A 25,543-nucleotide genomic window follows, 5' to 3' on the forward strand; every position below is an offset into this window, starting at 1 on the left:
TCTGCTTGATACCAGCTGCCCACAAGACGTGGAGCTGTTGATCACTACCCGTTGAGCCCGACAATCTAGCCAGCTTTCTATCCACCTTATAGTCCATTCATCCAATCCATACTTTTTTAACTTGTTGGCAAGAATACTGTGGGAGACCGTAACAAAAGCTTTGCTAAAGTCAAGATATATCACATCCACGGCTTTCCCCATATCCACAGAGCCAGTTATCTCATCATAGAAGGCAATCAAGTTGGTCAGGCATGACTTGTCCTTGGTGAATCCATGTTGACTGTTCCTGATCACCTTCCTCTCCTCCAAGTGCTTCAAAATGGATTCCTTGAGGACCTGCTCCATGATTTTGCCAGGTTCTCTTTCTTCCCTTTTTTAAAGATGGGCACTATATTTGCCTTTTTCCAATCATCTGGAATCTCCCCCAATCACAATGAGTTTTCAAAGATAATGGCCAATGGCTCTGCAATCACATCAGCCAACTCCCTCAGCCCCCTTGGACGCATTAGATCTGGACCCATGGACTTGTGCATGTCCAGCTTTTCTAAATAGTCCTTAATCTGTCCTTTCACCACTGAGGGCTGCTCACCTCCTCCCCATGCTGTGTTGCCCAGTGCAGCAATCTAGGAGCTGACCTTGTCTGTGAAGACCGAGGTAAAAAAAAAAAATTGAGTACTTCAGCTTTTTCCACATCATCTGTCACTGTGTTGCTTCCCCCATTCAGTAAGGGTTCCACACCTTCCCTGACCTTCTTCTTGTTACTAACATACCTGTAGAAACCCTTCTTGTTACGCTTCACATCCCTTGCTAGCTACAACTCCAATTGTGCCTTGGCCTTCCTGATTACACCCCTGCATGCTCTAGCAATATTTTTATACTCCTCCCTAATCTTCTGTCCAAATGTCCACTTCTTGTAAGCTTCCTTTTTGAGTTTAAGATAACTGAAGACAGATGCCTTACCCAAGGGATCTCTGTAACTGTTATGTACCACAGTGCCCTCTCTCAGTTGGCATCAAGATGTCCTTGAGTCACATCCCCCTTTCCACCTCAGGGGACGAAGGGATTAGGACAGGGATCTGCCACTTCTGTTAGTTATTTCTCTAACCCCTAGACTATAGGATATTCTGATGTGGAGTTCCCTCAGTCTCTCTTGTTGAAGCTGTTCCACTGTAGATAAATAATTTAAAAAAGTAATTGGGCCAGACAAAGAAAGTGAAAGCACACAAGCCTGAGAAGGACTATCTAGACTGGTGTTAGAGCACTCACCTGGGAGGTGGAAGACCCAGGATCCAGTCCCCTAGCTCCAATGACTCCCTGCAGCCCAGGCTTATCTCTATGAGAGTGGCAGGGCTTAACACATATCCCTTCTTTTTTGGCAGCTCCCATTTGCTAGCTTAGGTGAGGAACTGCCTAGAATGCTGACTCTTGTGAATCCCATTGAGAGGCAACTATTTCTCCCTATTCATTGTATAGGAAGCCTAGGCACCTAACCCAGGCTTTGTGAATCCCAGTGATTTTCTAGGTGCCTCAAAGTTAGGTGTGGCAGTGCTCAGTGTCATCACACTTATGTTTCTTTGTGACTCTAGCCCAGCAGATAATTTCCAAAAGAGAATTTTTCCATAAGAACATAAGAACGGCCATACTGGGTCAGACCAAAGGTCCATCTAGCCCAGTATCCTGTCTTCCAATAGTGGCTAATGCCAGGTGCCCCAAAGGGAATGAACAGAACAGGTAATCAAGTGATTGATCTCATTTCCCATTCCCAGCTTCTGGCAAACAGAGGCTAGGAACACCATCCCTGCCCATCCTGGCCAATAGCCATGGATGGATCTATCCTCCATGAACTTATCTAGATCTTTTTTGAACCTTGTTATAGGCTTGGCCTTCACAATATCCTCTGGCAAGGAGTTCCACAGGTTGACTGTGCATTGTGTGAAAAAATACTTTTTTTGTTTTAAATCTGCTGCCTATTGGTGATTCCTTGTTCTTGTGTTATGAGAAGGCATAAATAACACTTCCTTGTTTACTTTCTCCACACCAGTCATGATTTTATAGACCTCTATCAAATCCCCCTTTAGTCATCTTTCCAAGCTGAAAAGTCCTAGTTTTATTAATCTCTCCTCATATGGCAGTCATTCCATATCCCTAATCATTTTTGTTGCCCTTTTCTGAACCTTTTCCAATTCCAATATATCTTTTTTGAGATGGGGCGACCACATCTGCATGCAGTATTCAAGATGTGGGTGTACCATAGATTTATATAGAGACAATATGATATTTTCTGTCTCATTATCTGTCCTTTTCTTAATGATTCCCAACATTCTATTTACTTTTTTGACTGCCACTGCACATTGAGTGGATGTTTTCAGAGAATTATCCACAATGACTCAGATCTCTTTCTTGAGTGGAAAATTATGGGGTCTAAATTGGCTATGTATAGTTGGGATTAGGTTTTCCAATGTGTATTACTTTGCATTTATCAAATTTGAAATTCATCTGCCATTTTGTTGCCCAGTCACGAGAGATCATTTAGTAGCTCTCCGCAATCTGCCTGGGACTTAACTAACTTGAACAATTTTGTATCATCTGAAAATTTTACCACCTCACTGTTTACCTCTTTTTCCAGATCATTTATGAATATATTGAATAGGACTGGGGCTCGTACAGACCCTTGGGGGACACACTATTTACCTCTCTCCATTCTGAACACTGACCATTTATTCCTATTCTTTGTTGCCTATCTTTTAACCAGTTACCAATCCATAAGAGGACTTTCCCTCTTATCCCATGACAGCTTACTTTGCTTAAGAGCTTTTGGTGAGGGACCTTGTTGACCCCCCCCCCAAAGAATTCTAGTAGATTGGTGAGGCTTTATTTCCCTTTACAAAAACCATGTTGACTCTTCCCTAACAAATTATGTTCATCTATGTCTGACAATTTTGTTCTTTATTATAGTTTCTACCAGTTTGCTTGGTACTGAAGTCAGGCTTACTGGCTGTAATTGCTGGGATCACCTGTGGAGCCCTTTTAAAAAATTTGGCGTCACATTAGCTATTCTCCAGTCATTTTGGTACAGAAGCTGATTTAAACGACACATTACAGTTAGTAGTTTTGCAATTTCACATTTGCGTTCCTTCAGAACTCTTGGGTGAATACCATCTGATTCTGGTGACTTATTCCTGTTTACAGAGTGGTAGCCATGTTAGTCTGTATCAACAAAAACAATGAGGAGTCCTTGTAGCACTTCCTTGTTGTTATTCCTGTTTAGTTTATCAATTTGTTCCAAAACCTCCTTCACTGATTCATAGATTACAAGGCCAGAAGGAACTATTGTGATCATTTAGGCCACGGCCACACTATAAACTTACATTGGTATAAGTATGATGCTCAGGGGTGTGAAAAATCCACACATCTAATACCAACCTAACCTCTGGTGTAGACAGCACTATGTTCACAGGAAAGCTTCTCCCGTTAACATAGCTATTGCCTCTGCTGGAGGTGGATTAATTACACTGGCTAGTGTAAATACACACAGATGCAACTGTGCTGCTGCAGCATTTTAAGTGTAGACCTGCTCCGTGTCTGACCTCCTGCATAACAAAGACTATAGCATTTCCCTGAATTAATTCCTGTTTGTACTAGAGAATCTCTTTTAGAAAAGACAGACAATTCTGATTTTAAAATTGCCAGTGACGGACAATCCACCACCTTTGGAAAATTATTCCAATAGTGAATTACCCTCAGTGTTAAAAATTTGTGCCTTATTTCAAATCTGAATCTTCAACTTCCAACCATTGGATCTGTGTCTGCTAGACTGAAGAGCCCTCTAATATCAAATTTCTGTTCTCCATGCAAGTATTTATAGACGGTAACCAAGTGACTCCTTAAACATCTTTGTTAAATTACATAGATTCTGCTCTTTGCGTCTTTCACTGTAAAGCATTTCCCAATCTTTTACTTATTCTCCTGGATCTCCTCTGAATCTTCTCCAATTCTCCAACCCTCTCCTTCTTGAATTGAGGACACCAGATCTGGACATTGTATTTTAATAGCAGTCACAATAGTGCCAAATACAGAGGTAATGCGACCTTCCTACTCCAACCCAATATTCCTTGGTTTTACATTCAAGACCACAATGTTACACTGGCAGCTCATGTTCATTCATTATCTACCATGACCCCCAAATCTTTTTCAGAGTCCTTGCTTCCCTGGATAGAATCCCCCATCCTGTAAGTATGGCCTACATTCTTTGTTCCTAGATTTAGGACCATACATTTTGCTGTATTGAAGCATATATTGTTTGCTTGCTCCCAGTTTACCACACAATCCAGATAGCTCTGTATCAGTGATCTGTCCTCTTCATTACTTATCACTTCCCCATCTACAAATATTATCAATAACAATTTTATATTTTCTTCCAGATCACTGATAAAAACATTGACGAGCACAGAGCCAAAAACTGATCCCCGTGGGACCGCACTAGAAAACACTGAATGAATGAGCCCACATTTACATTGAAACCTGTAATTTAATCAGCCTTTAATCCATTTAATGTATTCCATGTTCATTTTCTTCTAGCTTCTTAATTAAAATGTCATGTGGACCCATGTAAACTGCATTACAGAAGTCTAAGGATATTACATCAACACTTATCTTTATCAACCAAACTTGTAAACTCATCAAAAAAGGGCATCAAATTAGTCAGTTTTCCATAAACCCATGTTGACTGACAATTTTATTGATTTCCTTTAATTCTATATTAATCCAGACCCATTTCAGCCATTCCATTTTTTTTCCCAGGACCAATGTCAGGCTGATAGATACACAGTTGCTCAGACAGCACATCAGAAGAGGGAATCAAAATTCAAAGGTGGAAGTAAGGAGAGAAAAATAAAGATTAAATGACCTCCATTGTATCACAATAAGCAGGTCTAACAACAAAAAAAGTCTAGACCACTGGATTCCCATTTATGAGAACTATAATTCATTTTTTATAAATACTTACAATAATTATTTTTGCTTTTGGTTCTCATAAAACAGCATGTTTTTATTCAACTCACCTACAATGAAACAAGGACCTTTCAGCCAACCAGAAGGATATTCTGCATAATTACTTAAGCTCCGACCTTGCAAGTATCCATTATAGACACAGAATATGAGTGCTAGTGTGAAAGTAATGAATGGTGTTGGTTTTCCTCCACGAATCAAGAAAGGAAAGATGAGTGCCCTAGAACAAATACGAAAAGAAACATTTTAAATTACCGAGTTACTGTTATTGCAATATATAACAGTAGGTAGGAATGCATGTTAAGGGCCCAAATCTGCAATCCTTATACTTGCAAAACTCTCAGTTTTGCCTATGATCCCAATTCAACGAAGTGCCAAAGCATATCCAGAACAACAAACGTGAATATTCCCATTTACTATGTTTGGACTGCATGATCAGGTCCCAAGAGGCTAGTTGAGTCTTTACCAAATAATCTTATTTTAGTAAGGTCTTTACTGCAGATAAATACTAATATTCAATATATTTTAATTTTATGGTAAATTTGTTGTATTGAATAAAGCACCTTGGATAGCTCCTTGCTTGCAAAAGGACAACATGCAGCTGGCGTGTAATGTAGCACATAATTTGAGCCTTATTTTGTCCAAAGCCTTCACGGTGGTGCTACCAAGCATCTCCTTTTAAGGCAAACATGACCTCATAATTCCTGCTGAAACTAAGGATGGGGGGAAGCAACCTGAGAGAGGCTGCTGCTTTTACCCCTAAGGGACCCCAACAGGAAGGGACCCTTCTGGGAAGCTAATCTAGCAAATGCATCTTCCAATTCCCTGTTTTGTTTTTGTCACTGTCTTCTCATAAAGTACTCACCCTCTGAAAAATCAGTTCCCTTTAAGGTCTCTAACTGAGCAACCCCCCCCCCCTCCAAATGAACACAAAATCATCAGTCATTTTGAGGTGACTACTTGGCCTCAATCTCTAGCAGGTTTCATAGGAATTAAGGATGTGGCAAATCCCCAACTGGCATTCATCTGTGAAAATGTGGAAAATTGCTCAGATAACATTCCAGAAAAAACATGGAGTATCATGTGGTCTTGATGATGTGTCATGTTCATTCAGCCAAGTTCTGATCACAGAAATATTAATTTTATTATTCAAATGATATAGTCATAGTATTTACATGCAATTTAAATTAAAACAACATCATGTAAAAGCTGAATATGCTTTAACACTGCTGCAGTTATCCAGTAGTAACAAATCTTTGAAGTGGATAAAATTACCATCAAAATACATCTTTCCTCCCTCTTTCCCTCCATCTGAGTGGGATACACATATGTAACCACATCTTGAAGAACAACAGTTACAGTATAGGTATTGTGACAAAGTTCCTCCTCTACCTTGGTGGGTCCTGCGCTTATTGGCGGATTTGCTCACCTCAGTGATCTTCCCCTCTGGTGGAACCCACAGTCTGGGTCAACTCCTCCTGTGTCTGATCAGGAGTTGCAAGGTTTGGGGGGAACCCAGGCCTGCCCTCTGCTCCGGGTTCCAGCCCAGCGCCCTGTGGATTGCAGCTGTCTATAGTGCCTCCTGTAACAGCTGCATGACAGCTACAACTCCCTGGGCTACTTCCCTATGGCCTCCTCCAAACACCTTCTTTATCCTCACCACAGGACCTTCCTGCTGGTGTCTGATAATGCTTGATTGTATGATAATTCCTCAATCTTCCAGTAGCACACCCTTTCAGTCTCAGCTCCTTGTGCCTCTTGCTCCCAGCTTCTCACACACACTTCTCTCCTCTGGCTCCTCCTCTCCTGACTGGAGTGAGCTCCTTTTTAAACCAAGAGTCCTGATTAGCCTGCCTTGATTGGCTGCAGGTGTTCTAATCAGTGTAGCTTATCTCCACTGCCTTCTAGAAAGATCTTAATTGGCCCCAGGTGCCTTGATTAACCTGGAGCAACTGCAATTTGGTTACCACAGTATTAGGAATTTGTTTAGCCTGGGGCTAACATACCTGTTCCTCAGTACTTTACTGTAGCCATCTGGCCTTGCCCCATCACAGTATGCAACCATTTTTTGCCAAATTGTCATTCAACATGTGGTAGTTACAGCTGTTTAAACATTTTTTCCTAGAAGCGTTCTGGCATGATTTCTCTAATCACTCATATGGGGAAGTGTGGCAGTCTATAGCAAGATTGTACAACATGGTTATACTTGAGGAAAACAAAATCTGCTGACACTGATACTTGTCACTTATCAGAATTGTTAAATTGTGTTTAAACAAAGTAGTACGTAGACTTCTGATTCTAGGTGCAATGTCTATACGGGCAAAAGTCTGACCTATAATTCACTGCCAATGCAAATTCACCTGTGGTACTAACAGTGGAAGTGGTACTGCAGACTCAAGCTTTTTTACCATCTTGTCATATAATTCTACTCTCAGATGCTGTCTACAAGATTTTTTTTTGGCAAATGTTTCTCACCATTGCTAACATCACTGATACTAGCAATGGCAGGAATATTAGCATAGATAAATCTGCAGCCACCCGTGTTTTTTACCACTCTGCCCAGAGGAGTCCTAAACAATGTAACAGTTGTCATGGCAATCTTGTTTATCCCAACAGTCCCAATGTTGCTACCAATAGTAAAGCTGCATGTTGCCATTCCCAAAATCTCTTCCACTAGGTTACCCAAGAACATAGTTCGACTACAGTCTTGTCACTCAGGTTCTTTTATTTGGCATACATCAAAGCTATGCTAAATTGATCAAACTCAAGCTTATGGGGTGGGATATAGGGTGTGCCTCACATCCAAAGTTACACAGCAAACCTCTTCCTTTATATACATTTACACATTACATTGCATTAACTATATGCTGTGTCATACATTTTGGGATTGGCTTGATCACTTTGTAGAACCAAGTCCCTGTACAGCATGCACTTTCCAGGCACATACTCTTTACCTCATTTTACAATTCAGGCTTATTTTGTCCATTATCTTGTCCGCTGTCCATAGTCCCTGGATGTTCAACCTTATCTTAACTACTATAGACATTCTGAATCCAGCCTGCTGATTCATTTACCTACCTTAACCTGTTTCCCCAAGAAATAAGCCCTCACCCATGTTAAATTACTCATGTCAAGACAAGGAGTACTTGTGGCACCTTACAGACTAACAAATTTATTTGATCATAAGCTTTCGTGGGCTACAGCCCACTTCATCGGATGCATGAAGGGAAGGGGGGAGGGATAGCTCAGTGGTTTGAGCATTGGCCTGTGAGTTCAATCCTTGAGGGGGCCGCTTAGGGATCTGGGGCAAAAATCAGTACTTGGTCCTGCTAGTGAAGGCAGGGGGCTGGACTTGATGACCTTTCAAGGTCCCTTCCAGTTCTAGGAGATTGGTATATCTCCAGTTCTTCTTCTTCTCATGCAGTAGTCCACGAAAGCTTATGCTGAAATAAATTTGTTAGTCTCTAAGGGCTTGTCTACACTACAGGACTATTTCGAATCTACTTAAGTCGAATTTGTGGATTCGACCTTAATAAGTCGAATTTGTGTATCCATACTAAATACACAAATTCGAACTTCTTAGTCCACATTCACGGGGCCAGCTTCGACTTTGGAAGCGGTGCACTGTGGGAACCTATCCCACAGTTCCCGCACTCCCCGCTGCCCATTTGAATTGTGGGATTTCCCCCCAATGCATGCTGGGGGGAAAAATGTGTCGTCATTGAACCGTCAATCCCGCCCTCCCTGTCTTCCTTGAAAGCGCCGGCGGGAAATCTGTTCGCGCCCTTCTCTGGTCGGTTACAGCGTGGACGCCACAGCACTGCGAGCATGGAGCCCGCTGCGATCATCGCTGCACTTATGGCCGTTGTCAACTCCTCGCACATTATCGTCCACCTCTTCCACAGTCAGATGCTGAGAAACCGGGCGAGGAGGCTCCGGCAGCACGGTGAGGAGAGTGGCGCAGACCTCTCACAAAGCAGGGTACGCCGGGCAGTGGAGATCATGGTGGCAATGGGTCAAGTTCATGGTGTGGAACGGCGATTCTGGGCCCGGGAAACAAGCACAGACTGGTGGGACCGCATAGTGCTGCAGGTCTGGGATGACACAGAGTGGCTGCGAAACTTCAGGATGCGTAAGGGCACTTTCCTTGAACTGTGTGACTTGCTGTCCCCTGCCCTGAAGCGCCAGGACACAAGGATGCGAGCAGCCCTGACTGTGCAGAAGCGAGTGGCCATAGCCCTCTGGAAACTTGCCACGCCAGACAGCTACCGGTCAGTAGCGAACCACTTTGGCGTGGGCAAATCTACCGTGGGGATTGCTGTCATTCAAGTAGCCCACGCAATCGTTGAGCAACTGCTCTCAAAGGTAGTGACTGTCGGAAATGTCCAGGCCATCATAGATGGCTTCGCCGCGATGGGATTCCCAAACTGCGGTGGGGCTATAGATGGGACTCACATCCCTATCCTGGCACCAGCCCACCAGGCCAGCGAGTACATTAACCGAAAGGGCTACTTTTCAATGGTGCTGCAAGCTGTGGTGGACCATAGGGGACGTTTTACCAACATCAACGTCGGGTGGGCGGGCAAGGTTCATGATGCGCGTGTGTTCAGGAACTCTGGTCTGTTTATACGCCTCCAGGCAGGCACTTTCTTCCCGGACCACAAAATAACGGTTGGGGATGTGCAGATGCCTACAGTGATCCTCGGGGACCCGGCCTACCCGCTAATGCCCTGGCTCATGAAGCCCTATACAGGCGCCTTGGACACTGAAAAGGAACTCTTCAACTACCGGCTGAGCAAGTGCAGAATGGTGGTGGAGTGTGCTTTCGGACGTCTCAAGGGGAGATGGCGGACCTTACTGACTCGCTCGGACATCAGCGAAAAGAATATCCCCGTAGTTATTGCTGCTTGCTGTGTGCTCCACAATCTCTGTGAGAGCAAGGGCGAGACCTTTTTGGCCGCTTGGGAGGTTGAGGCAAATCGCCTGGCTGCTGTTTACGATCAGCCAGACACCCGTGCTGAGAGAATATCCCAGCGGGAAGCGATATGCATCAGGGAGGCTTTGAAAGCGAGTTTCCTCGCAGAGCAGGGTAACCTGTGACTGTCCACTTGATTTTAAGAGAGCCTGATCATAAACCAAGTTTTCCCCACTTCCCAAGGACGTTTTAAAACTAAGGACATGTTTTAGTAATTAATAATAAATCTTTCGTTGACTTTGCATTTCTGTTTATTCGTTGAAACATGGAAGCATTCTGTGCTGGTTAAGGTGTGCACTGATGGGTGGGTTTGCAGGAAGGGGCGAGGGGTGCTGTCCTTGGATAGGGGTTACCATGACGGCTGTGGGTTTGGGCGTTGGAAGGGGGGAGGGGTGTGGGGGAAGGGTGAGTATCTGCCCCTGGATGAGGTCTCTTTTTGGGGCTCGTGGCACCGGGGAGGATCGTGACTACGGTCCAAATGCATGTGAAGGGAAGCCTGCCTTTACATTCGGGGATGTCAGGCACCAGGACCCTGCACAAGCATACACATCAAGGAAAGACCCGGGGCAGCATACACCACACAGACTGTCCCTGGTGCCTAGTGACTGCAGTCTGTGTGTGCCCTGCAGTTGACCCTGCAGCCAAGTCTGTAGCATGGCACTGTGGGCTATGCAGTGACATTACAATTCCCCCCCCCCCCCACAGAACAACAGAAAGTCTTCTGACACCAGAAACGTGACGGAAACAGTCAGTAACACCAAACCGCTTTTAATAATGTAATACACAGTGGGGGGTTTGAACTTGGAGTTGGGACTGGTTGATGCTGTAAAGAAAGAGCTTGTACAAATTTACAGCGCGACAGTTGTCTCTAACATTATCGGTGTGCTGCGGTGCAGGGACAGTTCTCACGGCCCCTACCGCCCCTCCGTCTTGTCACTTTGGGTGAGGGGGGGACAGGACTTCTTGGCGTTGGAGGGCGGTTGCAGATGCACTGCAGGGGGGCTCTCTCCTCCTGACTGCGGTCTTGCAGAACATCTACAAGGCGCCGGAGCGTCTCCGTTTGCTCCCTCATTAGACCAAGCAGCGTTTGAGTCGCCTGCTGGTCTTCCTGCCGCCACCTATCCTCCCGTTCCAGGTGTGTGCGATGCTGCTGACACAGGCTCTCCCTCGACTGTCTCTGCTCTGCCGCCTCCGCTCTGGAGCTGGCCATCAGTTCCTGGAACATGTCGTCCCTTGTCTTTTTCTTTCGGCGTCTAATCCGAGCCAGCCTCTGCGAGGGGGATGGCGGGGCAGTCCGGGAAGGAGCCGAAGCTGTGTGATGTGAAAAAGTAGGTGATTTCCTTGAACACATACATGTTTGCCAACAGTAAACACAGTCTAGTCAGTTTCAGTTAACAAGACCAAAGAGGGAACCAAGTCTCAGGAGATCTCAGAACTAGTCCGAGATTTCGGAATACGCTCTCATTGGCGGCGCCATTGCACTGGAGAGCGCACAAGCGAGGAAAGATAGCTGCATCCCTCTTGCACAAAGTCCTGGTAAGCCTTACAGTACATACTGCTTATCAGTTACTGGTTAGCTGTGCTCTCCTGCTAAAGGCAATGTGCAAAGCAGAAAGGATAAGCCTTTAGCAGCCCCTCCCGCCAGCGCACGGGAACGATCAATGCATGCTTGTTCTCTGTGGACTCTCGCACGTGGCTGTTAGGCGAGGGTCATTGTTATGCAACCTAATTGTAAACCATTAACAATAGTAACACTACACTAATTGCCCTACTTAGATGCAGTATTTGCAGACCGAGATCACCCTGAGGCGGGTCACTCGTGCCCAGAAAGACCGCATGTTACGGGACGCACTGCACAGACCAGGACCATATGCAGCAATGCTAGTAGAGGCGATGGTTCCACTCTATATTCGGATGTCCTGGCGTGGAAGAGTCTGCTTCCACGGAGCGCCCAACAAGCGACCTCTTCCGACGAACCTCATGCGGAGGCTTTGCGAGGAACTGAATGACACCTTCGTAGAAATGTCGCTAGAGGACTATTTTTCTATCCCCATTTGTGTGGACCTTCTCTTTATATAGTTTAATATATATTATAGTTTAATATTTAGAATGTTTTAATTTGTAAATATTTAGAATTTCTTAAAGTCCATTTGTGTGGACCTTCTCTTCATATAATTTAATATATATTATAGTTTAATATTTAGAATTTTGTAAATACTGTTTCTATTTTTTCTATAACAATGTTATAAAAAATAAATGTTTATACGTGTGTTGCACTTACCGCCTGATCCTTCCCCTGATTCCGAGTCCTGGTTAACGGGCGGGGAGGGTTGGTAGGGGATCTCTGTGAGGGTGATGAAGAGATCCTGGCTGTCAGGGAAAGCGGGAGTGGGTTCCATGTCGCCTGCGCCGTCCTCTAAAGACCCTTCCTCATCTTCCCCATCGGCGAACAGGGAGGGGGAACTGTCCCGGTACACTATTCCGTCCTCGGAGTCCACCGTCACTGGTGGGGCACTGGTGGCAGACCCACCTAGAATGGCATGCAGTGCCTCGTAGAAGCGGCATGTCTGGGGCTGGGCTCCGGAGCGTCCGTTTGCCGCTCTGACTTTTTGATACCCTTGTCTTAGGTCCTTCACTTTCACGCGGCACTGCATCGCATCCCGGCTGTATCCTTTGTCTTTCATGGCTTTAGAGACCTTCTCGAAGGTCTTCGCGTTCCGCTTGTTGGAGCGCAGCTCCGAGAGCACAGACTCCTCGCCCCACACAGCGATCAGATCCTGGACTTCCCGGTCAGTCCATGCTGGGGACCTCTTTCTAGTCTGGGATTGCCCGGACTCCTCTGCTGGAGAGCTCTGCATCGTTGCAGGTGCTGCGGAGCTCGCCCCGATGTGCAACCAGAACGTCAGATTCAAACCGCCCAGACAGGAAAATGAATTCAAATTTTCGCGGGTCATTTCCTGTGTGGCTGGCCAGAGAATCCAAGCTCGGACTGCTGTCCAGAGCGTCAACAGAGTGGTGCACTGTGGGATAGCTCCCGGAGCTGCTAAGTTCGATTAGCATCCACACCAAGCCTAATTCGAGCTAGCAAGTGCGAATTTAGCGTTACTCCACCTGCCGGGGTGGAGTACCAAATTCGAACTAAAGAGCCCTCTAGTTCGAATTAAATGGCTTCCTGGTGTGGACGGTTGAGCGGTTAGTTCGAATTAACGCTGATAAATTCGAATTAAAGTCCTAGTGTAGACCAGGCCTAAGGTGCCACAAGTACTCCTGTTCTTTTTGCAGATAAGTCTAACATGGCTGCTACTCTGAAACCTGTCATGTCAAGACAGGCCTACCTTGCACTGGGAAACTTTTGCAAATTCCTTAGCGTAGGCAAGGCTTGAGAGTAAGATTATATGACATGATTTAGGGGGAAAAACATATGCCTGAGATCTGTCTGCAGTACAGTTTCCACTACTGCCACTATGAGCTGTTAATTACAAGTCTGCTGTTTCTTAATGTAGGTAAATCAAAATGGTTTTGGCCCTGCCTATTCTTTAATCACAACATTGAAACATTTATTGACTACATAGCTATTTCTGAAGATGATGGAAATTTACAGTGCGTGCAGGTGAATAAAGTTGAGTGGCAAGTGTGAGCAAACAAAACGTTTAGCGCCATTTCAGAAACTGAATGTCTTATGGGACAGTGCCCACTACCCCAGATGCAGGGGTTCCTGATATAGAAAAGAGGAACTGATGCCCCCTTGCTTGTGCTATAAAATACAGTGATTTGAATCAGGACTACCTGAATTTGTTTCAGTAAGATGTTTGTCCACTTACAACAGCTGTGTATTTGACCCCAATACTTTTGCAGAAAGAGAGCTAACTACTAGCATTAGACTAATGGATACTAAGAATCTTAAGCATAGCAGCCACAGATCTCATCTAAAGACCAACAGGCAGGAAGTTTATTTCCTATATAAAATCACAGCTGTTCAGGTGGAACTGTAATTGAGATAATCCTTTAATGTCCTGCATACTGTGAAACATAATGGAAGACATTCCAGAGGTATGCAAAATTATTTATTTGCCCCATTTTTCTGGATTGCACATCCCGGAACAAAGCTGTCTAATTTCCAACTGTGCAGCTATCTGTGCAACCTCATAATTTTTAGCGTTGCCCTCAATTGCACCTGTGCAACAATCACCAAGGACAATGAATTGCACAGGTATAACTACTCCTGAGGGAATTCTGCACACATTTTAAAAATCTGCACAATTTTGAAAATTTTGTCAATAAATAAATGTGGCTTCAGCATGGTAGTGGGGAGCACAGGCCACGAGCTGCATTAGAGTGAGAGATCATCCTGAAGTGCCCACCTCCCCTGGTACAGGGACTAGGCAGTGAGGCTGCATCTGACCTTGACACAGTTGAGGGGGGGTTCTGGTGGAGGAGCAATGGGACTCTGCAGGGGCTCCAGCTGAAGGTGGCTGGGGCTCGGCAGGGTGGTCTGGGCGTGGGGGGTTATCCCAATCTGAACAGGAATCAGAGTTGCCTTACCTGCTGAGTGCCAAAAAAAGAAACAGCACCAGATTACTTTGGGCATTCACGGAGCAGATGAACACAGTGGCTTTTGGGCTCGTAAACAAGCACTGAGTAGTGGGATCGCATCATTATGCAGGTCTGGGATGACAAGCAGTGGCTGAAAAACTTTCAGCTGCAGAAAGCCACCTTCCTGGAACTGTGTGCACAGAGCTTACCTCAGCACTGTGGTGCAAGGACACCAAAATGAGCTGCTCTATCCATGGAGAAGCAAAGGGCAATCACTGTGTAGAAATTGGCGACTCCAGCCTGCTACTGGTTGGTAGCGAATCAGTTTTAAGTTAGGAAGTCAACTGTTGGGGTTGTGTTAACACAAGTATGCAGGATTATTAACCACATTCTGATACAAAGGATTGTGACTCTTGGCAATGTGCGTGAAATAGCACTGCTCTGCAGCAATGGGATTCCCTAACTGCGGAGGGGCGATAAATGGCATGCCTATTCCAATTTTGGCCCTGGACCATCTTGTGACGGAGTACATCAATAGAAAAGAGTAATTCTCTATGGTATTGCAAGCGCTTGTGCATCACCACGGGTGTTTCACTGACATCAGTGTGGGATGGTCAAGGAAGGTGCATGACATATGCATCTTCAGGAACACTGGCCTGTGCAGAAAGATTCAACCCAGGACTTTCTTTCTAGACCAGAATATTCCAGTGGGGGATATTGAAATGCCCATAGTCATCCTGGGAAATCCAGCATACCCCTTGTTCCCTTGTCTCATAAAGACTTACATGGGAAACCTGAACAGCAGCAACAAGTACTTCAACAATAGGCTGAGTAGGTGCAGAATGACCATGGAATGTGCATTTGGCAGATGAAAAGCATGCTGGCACTGCCTTTATGTCAGCATTCCCATGGTCATAGCAGCCTACTACACACTCCATAATATTTGTGAGGCTAAGAGTGAAAAGTTTCCCCCAGGGTGGAGCACAGAGGTGGAGCACCTGACTGCTGAATTTTAGCAGCCAGATACCAGGGCTATTAAAGGGGCTCTATTCAAATCAGGAAGGCTTTGAGGCAACATTTTGATAATGAGCACCAGTAATGTATCTTTACATATAGCACTCTGCAATGCTTTGTAAACTCGCCCCCTTGCATTAAAATCGTGATGATTCCTGGCCGGGATTTGTAGTTAGCAAATGATCAAACTGCCACTCTGCATTACTACAAGCATCAATCACCATGTGTAGGAGATAAATGAAGATGGCTTATCTGTCAACGTTGTTTTGATTAAATACCAATTAACAATACCCACAAAAGGCATGGTGGGAAAGGAGATCACTATGAGAGCCTACACTGCCCTGCAATGTTATGTGTAAGTCCAGCTATCATTTTGGAAGCTGTATGAAGGTGTGAAGTGAACGGGGTACTGAGACGTTCCGGTAAGTTGCAAGGAATGTGTGGGAGAAGATTGGGGAGGGCATGGAAAGCCATTCTGGATCAGCTGTGGTAGAGGAGAGGATGCATGTGTTCAGCCTGGAGCATGATTAGTGACTTCAACATCTCTGTTTGCACCTCCAACACTTTAATCATCTACTCCTGGTCCTTTAAAATTTGATGCTCACTCTCCTTTCTGTCCTGTCTTTCTATTTTAAATTTTTCCTTGAGGGTCTCTCTCCACTTCCTTGATTTTTTTTCCCCCGGCCTCTGAAGATTGGAGCACCTCTCTGAAATATCCTCACTGCTTCGCCTTGGTTGCTTCTTTATCCGGAATGTCCACAAGGCAGTGTGTAAAGGGTTGCCCTGAAGGTGAAATCTAATCTGCAGAAGCACAAGAAACAATATACAGAAGCATGATTGTTAGTTCATGCATAGAATTGAATCAATACACCTCTTAACATACAAATCACTTTATCACTGTCCTCTTGCAAGCACATATCTCAGCGAATGCCCTGAACATGATGAGTGTGGCCTGGGTGGGGGTTGGACGTTCAAGATGGGGCTAAGGGACTAGGTGTTTTTTTAAGGGGATCAGTGCAGTCGACTAGGGACAATATTGTAAATTCCACCACCATTTTCCACAGGCGGGAGGTCATTGTAACCATTATCTCGCCCTGAAGGTAAGCAAGGATGCATCTCCTGCATGTGTGTGGCTACAGATCCAGTCCCTATGCTGCTCACTTGTGTGCTGAGTGGCATGGGAAAGTTTCCTACAATAGGGGAAGGAACAAAGCAGCTCTGCCATGGAATCTTTGGCAGAGAATTGGCAAGTACATCCAGGAAAGTTTCCTAGAGATCTCTTTGGAAGATTCCATGAAATTCTGGTGTGCATTAACACACCGTTCCGCCACGCTGCTTAGCTGCACAGGAGAATGTGGAACACACTCAAACACAAGTAGTTCTGTATATTTCCATCCCTTCACCCACTTCTAGAATATACAGAGCAAAGGAGAGCTTTACCTCATATAACCGAGCATCATCAACTCAAAAAGATCACTTACCAGGGTTCTCCTCTCCTGCATTACGCATGTCAGAGATGGACTGCTGGGACTGGCTTGACCCCTCTGGTGTGGTAAACGGTTCCCGACTTGCAGCGCCACCAGACAACCCTACTGTGTGTTCCACATCATCCTCCAACTCAACCTCCTCATCCATGACTTTGTCCTTGGTGTTAAGTCCACTGTTAACTGCCTCCAGCCCCGCCGAAGTATCCACAGGGTTTGTGGCGGTGGAGGTTGGTTCGCTGCCAAGGACGGCATCCAGCTCCTTGTAGAAGCAGCAGGTCTTCAGTGCAGGACCAGAGCGATGGTCTGCCTCCCTTGCCTTCTGGTACACCTGTCTCAGCTCCTTTATCTTTGCATGGCACTGGTGCATGTTCTGTTCATAGCCATTTTCCAACAAGCAATGAGAAACTGTCTGTAGGTATTGAAGGTATCAGAGGAGACCGTGCAGCCTCCTCTCCCCATACTCTGCAGATCCAACAGCTTTGGTGTGCTCCAAGTGGGAGCTTCATGGAGCCACCATGGTTGGCTGGGAAGATACAATGTCCATGCCAAGCAAACAGTGGAATTTTAAAAATTCCCAGTGATTTCAAGGGGGGAGGGGCTGCTGCCTGTGTGCCTTGGTGCAGGTCAGCAGAGTTCAAACCACTGACTCAGAGCGGTCAGGATGGGCATTGTGGAACACCTCCTGAAGGCCATTTACAGTGACATAACGAAGCGTGGTGTCTACACTCACACTCTGTCAATATAAATTTGTAACAAAAAGCTCCATACCTCTCATTGAGGTGGTTTTACTTTGGTGGCAAAGCAGGAGAGTTTTGTCGACAGAAGAAGCATTGCAGTGTGTACACATTCAGTGTTTTGTCAACCAAACTGTGTAGTGCAGACCAGGCCTGAGACTGTTAAGTCTTTCTTGAACTGTTGTAACACATAAAGCACTTTTTAAATGTGAAAAAAGACCTTTCACCACTGCACTTTGAGACTGGTAGTGTCAGGTAAATGCGTTGTGCAATAAAGACATTTGGAAACGTTGTTTGCAAAGTATACATGTTGATTATGATCAGCATTTGCAGTGTAGGCAGAGCTTGTGATAACAGCTTGGAGGCAAACTGCTTTATAAGTGAGCACCATTGTACCCATTCTTCAAATATCTCTTTATTGAGGTTCTCTGAATAGAATTCAATTAAACTTCTGAGAGACTAACAACAGTACTGTCAAGGTTACCTTTTAAAAAACAGAAACGGTTGTTTATTTTTGAATATGCATGAATTTTTTTGTTGAGATGGCTGACAAGTGAGTCACCTAGAATTATTCAACTTTAAACTTCTCTTCACTATTCAGCAAAACAGCAGGTTCTCCACTCTCATCAGCCATACACTTTGGATGATGTTGCCATTTTAACTAAAAGTTAGCTGTAGAACTTAAAGATGTTGCAGATTCATGGTATTCTTCAAAAATTTTCCATCGTGCTGCCACAAACTCAGCTAGCGAGTTCAGCAGTGTCACAGCTGTGCCATGTTTCGGACTGTGGAAGTTGACCTGTTTTGTTTATTCTTGTACAGATACTACTCCAAAATGTTGTCATAAATGCTGTCTCAAAACAATCCATGGTTTCAACAAATGAGTTTGCCGCAGTGTCTGCGCCAAAAGCCTGAAGTACAGATTTGTAGCTTTTGTAGTTGCATGATAAACTGCAAAGTGCATCTGTTTGAGCTCTCTTACTGGCCTCAGATAGCTCCTCATTCATAGAATCTCACAAGAGGCCCTAGTAATAAGTTGATCCTGTGAAAAAGCACATGCAGTTTTTGGACAAATCTAAAAACTGATTGCATCAGTGCACGACTCTGTCAGCAACACCACATAGGTCATGAATTGGATGTAGACTCGGGTGTACACACTCACGTCATTCATTGGATGTACACTGCTTTCTCACTGATTGGAATTACCTGAACTTGCACACCAGAAAAAGTGCCAGACATGTTACTAGCTGTAGTGAGGTGGCCTGGCTCCAAGCCGCCCCAGAGAGGGACAAGCCCCTCTGGATACCAAAGTGGGCGGAGCCACTGGAGCCTGCGCCCGCCCCCCAGAGATCAAGGCGCAGGACCGGAAGTATAAAAGCCCAACTCCAGGGCTCAGAAGCTGCCTGGCTGCCGGAGAGGCCGGACACTGGTGCCTTAGCTCCCGCTGGGGAGACTCCTGCTGCCTGTGACCGCCCCGAGGACTGGCCATACCCATTGAGGCCGGACGCCGACCAGACACTGGAGGAGCCAGTAAGCCTACCAGAGAGAAGAGACTCAGAGGAGCTGCCCAGCTTACTGCTCGCAAGTACCCCCAGGAGCCCATGGTGCTCAAGGCCGTAGAAGACGCCGACCAGATGCAGGTATTGATAGAGGGGGAGGTCGGAAGTAGCCTGGGGGGAGCTGACTCTAGTCTGGCTGTGGCACACCCAGAGTTGATGTCAGTGGGGATCCTGGCCGCAACACACTGACATAAGAACATAAGAACGGCCGTACCAGGTCAGACCAAAGGTCCATCTAGCCCAGTATCTGTCTACTGACAGTGGCCAAAGCCAGGTGCCCCAGAAGGAGTGAACCTAACAGGCAATGATCAAGTGATCTTTCTCCTGCCATCCATCTGCATCCTCTGCCGAACAGAGGCGAGGGACACCATTCCTTACCCATCCTGGCTAATAGCCATTTATGGACTTAACCATGAATTTATCCAGTTCTCTTTTAAACACTGTTATAGTCCTAGCCTTCACAACCTCCTCAGGTAAGGAGTTCCACAAGTTGACTGTGCGCTGCGTGAAGAAGAACTTCCTTTTATTTCTTTTAAAACTGCTGCCTATTAATTTCATTTGGTGACCCCTAGTTCTTGTATTATGGGAATAAGTAAATAACTTTTCCTTATCTACTTTCTCCACATCACTCATGATTTTATATACCTCTATCATATCTCCCCTTAGTCTCCTCTTTTCCAAGCTGAAGAGTCCTAGCCTCTTTAATCTTTCCTCATATGGGGACCCTCTCCAAACCCCTAATCATTTTAGCTGCCCTTTTCTGAACCTTTTCTAGTGCTAGAATATCTTTTTTGAGGTGAGGAGACCACATCTGTACACAGTATTCGAGATGTGGGCGTACCATAGATTTATATAAGGGCAATAATATATTCTCAGTCTTATTCTCTATCCCCTTTTTAATGATTCCTAACATCCTGTTTGCTTTTTTGACCACCTCTGCACACTGCGTGGACATCTTTAGAGAACTATCCACGATGACTCCAAGATCTTTTTCCTGACTCGTTGTAGCTAAATTAGCCCCCATCATGTTGTATGTATAGTTGGGGTTATTTTTTCCAATGTGCATTACTTTACATTTATCCACATTAAATTTCATTTGCCATTATGTTGCCCAATCACTTAGTTTTGAGAGACCTTTTTGAAGTTCTTCACAATCTGCTTTGGTCTTAACTATCTTGAGTAGTTTAGTATCATCTGCAAACTTTGCCACCTCACTGTTTACCCCTTTCTCCAGATCATTTATGAATAAATTGAATAGGATTGGTCCTAGCACTGACCCTTGGGGAACACCATTAGTTACCCCTCTCCATTCTGAGAATTTACCATTAATTCCTACCCTTTGTTCCCTGTCTTTTAACCAGTTCTCAATCCATGAAAGGACCTTCCCTTTTATCCCATGACAGCTTAATTTACATAAGAGCCTTTGGTGAGGGACCTTGTCAAAGGCTTTCTGGAAATCTAAGTACACTACGTCCACTGGATCCCCCTTGTCCACATGTTTGCTGACCCCTTTCAAAGAACTCTAATAGATTAGTAAGACACGATTTCCCTTTACAGAAACCATGTTGACTATTGCTCAAGAGTTTATGTTTTTCTATGTGTCTGACAATTTTATTCTTAACTATTGTTTCAACTAATTTGCCTGGTACCGACGTTAGACTTACCGGTCTGTAATTGCCGGGACCACCTCTAGAGCCCTTTTTAAATATTGGCATTACATTAGCTAACTTCCAATCATTGGGTACCGAAGCCGATTTAAAGGACAGGTTACAAACCTTAGTGTATAGTCCCGCAACTTCACATTTGAGTTCTTTAAGAACTCTTGGGTGAATGTCATCTGGTCCTGGTGACTTGTTAATGTTGAGTTTATCAATTAATTCTGAAACCTCCTCTAGTGACACTTCAATCTGTGACAATTCCTCAGATTTGTCACCTACAAAAGCCAGCTCAGGTTTGGGAATCTCCCTAACATCCTCAGCCGTGAAGACTGAAGCAAAGAATCTATTTAGTTTCTCCGCAATGACTTTATCGTCTTTAAGTGCTCCTTTTGTATTTCGATCGTCAAGGGGCCCCACTGGTTGTTTAGCAGGCTTCCTGCTTCTGATGTACTTAAAAAACATTTTGTTATTACCTTTGGAGTTTTTGGCTAGCCGTTCTTCAAACTCCTCTTTGGCTTTTCTTATTACACTCTTGCACTTAAGTTGGCAGTGTTTATGCTCCTTTCTATTTGCCTCACTAGGATTTGACTTCCACTTTTTAAAGGAAGTCTTTTTATCTCTCACTGCTTCTTTTACATGGTTGTTAAGCCACGGTGGCTCTTTTTTAGTTCTTTTACTGTGTTTCTTAATTTGGGGTATACATTGAAGTTGAGCCTCTATTATGGTGTCTTTAAAAAGCGCCCATGCAGCTTGTAGGGATTTCACTTTAGTCACTGTACCTTTTAACTTTTGTTTAACTAACACCCTCATTTTTGTATAGTTCCCCCTTTTGAATTTAAATGCCACAGTGTTGGGCTGTTGAGATGTTCTTCCCACCACAGGGATGTTGAATGCTATTGTATTATGGTCAATATTTCCAAGCAGTCCTGCTACAGTTACTTCTTGGACCAGCTCCTGCGCTCCACTCAGGATTAAATCTAGAGTTGCCTCTCCCCTTGGGGGCTCCCGTACCAGCTGCTCTATGAAGCAGTCATTTAAAGTATCGAGAAATTTTATCTGCATTTCGTCCTGAAGTGAAATGTTCCCAGTCAATATGGGGATAACTGAAATCCCCCACTATTATTGGGTTCTTAATTTTGATAGCCTCTCTAATTTCCCTTAGCATTTCATCATCACTATTACTGTCCTGGTCAGGTGGTCGATAATAGATCCCTAATGTTATATTTTTATTAGAGCATGACATTTCTATCCATAGAGATTCTATGGAACATGTGGATTCGCTTAAGATTTTTACTTCATTCGAATCTACATTTTCTTTCACATATAGTGCCACTCCTTCCACTGCATGACCTGTTCTGTCCTTCCGATATATTTTGTACCCCGGAATGATTGTGTCCCATTGATTGCTCTCAGTCCACCAGGTTTCTGTGATGCCTATTATATCGATATCCTCCTTTAAACCCCTCCTCTCTACACCATCATCTCATCCACGCATTGAGACTCTGAAGCTCTGCCTGCCTACCTGGCCCTGCGCGTGGAACTGGGAGCATTTCTGAGAATGCCACCATAGAGGTCCTGGATTTCAGTCTCTTCCCTAGCAGCCTAAATTTGGCTTCCAGGACATCTCTCCTACCCTTCCCAATGTCATTGGTACCTACATGTACCACGACCACCGGCTCCTCCCCAGCACTACACATAAGTCTGTCTAGATGCCTCAAGAGATCCGAAACCTTTGCACCAGGCAGGCAAGTCACCATACCGTTCTCCTCGTCATCACAAACCCAGCTATCTATGTTTCTAATGATCGAATCTCCCATTACTAACACCTGCCTTTTCCTAGAAACTGGAGTTCCCTCCCCCGGAGAGGTAACCTCAGTGCGAGAGGCAACCCCAGCACCATCTGGAAGGAGGGTCCCAAGTATGGGAAGGTTTCCCTATGCTCCTATTGACTGCTCTGCTTCCCTGGGTCTTTCTTCCTCCTCAACAGCGCAGGGGCTGTCTGACCAGAGGTGGGACAATTCTCCAGTGTCCCGGAAAGCCTCATCAACATACCTCTCTGCCTCTCTTAGCTCCTCCAGTTCCGCTACTTTGGCCTCCAAAGTCCGTACGTGGTCTCTGAGGGCCAGGAGCTCCTTGCACCGACTGCACACATACGCCACCCGCCCACAGGGCAGGTAATCATACATGCTACACTCAGTGCAATAAACTGGATAGCCCCCATTCTGCTGCTGGGCTTCTGCCTGCATTGTCCCCTAGTTAATGGAAGGGTGGTTTAAAGAAAGAGGTTTTGAAATGTAGTTTGGTTTATAGGTTTTAAGGGGACTAAAGTGGCACAGATAGAACCGACAAGGGACCCCCGCTCCCTTCCCCAACTCCCTTGTGAAACTCCCTGTTAGCAGCCCCTGATCGCAAAGCTCCCTGGTCGCTTGTGCGCGGCTTTATAAAGCCCTGGCCTGAGTGAATGCCCCGCCCACTGATTAAGGCTCAGCCAATTACCAGAGGCTTCTAACTTCCAAACCTTCCTTTGAAGCTCACAGCCTCCAACTGCCAGCCACAGCACACGGTCCTTCAAACAACCAACCAACCAAACAGACTGACAAACACAAGCTCAGCACACAGCAAGTAACCCCCAAACACAAACAAACACACTACAGACAGTCACTTACCCCACAGATGCTGTATTTGCTCCTCCTTCACCTGCAGCAGGAGCACAGACCGTCGCTGCAGCCCCTGTGTAACCAACCGCCCTCCTCCCCAAGTTCCATATCCTCCTCACCCAGACACCCAAGAACATGGTGTGGGGGCCTCTGGGCATCCAACCATTCCACTCCAGAGGACTGCCCAAGCAACAGAAAGTTGGCATTCAATAAGATTTGAAGTGCAGTGTGGCCTTGTCCTTCCCTCCTCCACCACCCCACCCGGTGCTTCCGTCCTCCTCCATCCCTCCCAGGCTACCTTTGCAGTTATCCCCCCATTTGTGTGACGAATTAATAAAGAATGCATGAATTTGAAACCACAATGACTTTATTGCCTCTGCAAGCGGTGATCAAAGTGGGGAGAGGAGGGCAGTTGGCTTACAGGGAAGTAGAGTGAACCAAGGGGGCGGGTTTTCCTCAAGGAGAAAAACAGAATTTTCACACTTTAGCCTGGCCAGTCATGAAACTGGTTTTCAAAGCTTCTCTAATGCGCAGCGCGCCCTGCTGTGGTCTTCTAACCGCCCTGGTGTCCAGCTGCGCTTAACCAGCGGCCAGGCGATCTGTCTCAACCTCCCACCCTGCCATAAGCATCTCCCCCTTACTCTCACAGATATTGTGAAGTGCACAGCAAGCAGTAATAACAGAGGTGTCACCTGGCCTTCAACCCCCCTCCTGGGGTCTCAGGTTACATGCTCAGGTATGCTCCCTTCCCCAAGGCAGGCCGTCCCAGCACAACTCCCCTGCAACCTTCCCAGGTCAATATTCCCCACTCAGCATTCACATAACAGATCAAGAACATTCCCACTTCGTCACACAAGCTTCCAGAGGGCTATCATCACCCGCTTGTGAACTGTGAGGGCTGCTCTCATCTTGGTATTTTTGCGCTTCAGGGCAGAGGAAAGCAAGTCACGAAGTCCCATGAAAGTGCCCTTACGTATGCGAAAGTTTTGCACCACCAGTCTGTGCTTGTTTCCCGGGCCCAGAATTGGCGTCCCACGGCATGAACCTGCCCCATTACCACCATGATGTCCAAATTGCCAGGGCCTGTGCTTTGAGAGAAGTCTGTGTCCATGTCCTCATCGCTCTCGTCACCACACTGCCGTCACCTCCTCGTCTGCTGTTGAAGTTTCCAGTGCTGCATATACTGCAGGATAATGAGCATGGTGTTTACAGTGCTCATAACTGCTGCAGTGATCTGAGCGGTGATCATGCTTGCTGTGGTATGGCGTCTGCGCGGAAAAAAAGGCACGAAACAATTGTCTGCCATTGCTCTCACGGGGGGGGCAACTGACGACATGGCTTACAGGGTTGGCTTATACGGAATTAAAATCAACGAAGGGGGCGGGATTTCATCAAGGAGAAACACACACACAACTGTCACACCAAAGCCTGGCCAGTCATGAAACTGTTTTTCAAAGCCTTTGTGATGTGCAGTGCGTCTTGCTATGCTCTTTTAAGCGCAAACATCCTAGTCAGCAAACAGCGCCAGCGAGCTTTTAAATGTCCAAAGGCACATTCTACCACCATTCTGCACTTGCTCAGCCTATAGTTGAACTGCTCCTTACTACTGTCCAGGCTTCATGAGCGAGGGGTAGGTGCGATCGTGTGGTGCTGCGGCTGGGAGAGCAGCCTGAGGCAAAAGCCTCCAGCTCGCATGATATTCCAGGCAGGACTGAATAACCATTAGACAAAACTTAAAGAACAGAATGACCTGGAGTCACTCCCATTTATGTCCAGGCGCCCCCAACCGATGTCACCGAGGTCGGCCAGGAGTACCCATGAGACGACGACGTTAACAGTTGTATCGCACTAACTGCCGCCGGCAAGGCAAGGCAACGAGATGCTGCTGTGTAGCACTGCAGTACCACGTCTGCCAGCAG

The 25,543-nt window shown here is 45.6% G+C and overlaps 1 protein-coding gene across 2 annotated transcripts in view; it reads right to left on the bottom strand.

Moving 5' to 3' along the window:
- SRD5A1 (steroid 5 alpha-reductase 1) overlaps positions 1-25,543 on the bottom strand; it is a 48,936-nt gene that overhangs the window by 20,029 nt on the left and 3,364 nt on the right. Inside the window, exons 2-3 of one of the 2 annotated variants that reach the window (XM_045008112.1) lie at positions 16,233-16,325; positions 5,061-5,227 (exon numbers count right to left, since the gene is read on the bottom strand). In XM_045008112.1, coding sequence (XP_044864047.1) covers positions 5,061-5,227; positions 16,233-16,325 — 260 coding nt within the window. The remainder of the gene's footprint in view (positions 1-5,060; positions 5,228-16,232; positions 16,326-25,543) is intronic. The other variant, XM_045008111.1, reaches the window with a different exon arrangement.

The sequence above is a fragment of the Mauremys mutica genome, chromosome 2 (genome assembly GCF_020497125.1).
Source record: "Mauremys mutica isolate MM-2020 ecotype Southern chromosome 2, ASM2049712v1, whole genome shotgun sequence".
NCBI classification, from domain to species: domain Eukaryota; kingdom Metazoa; phylum Chordata; order Testudines; family Geoemydidae; genus Mauremys; species Mauremys mutica.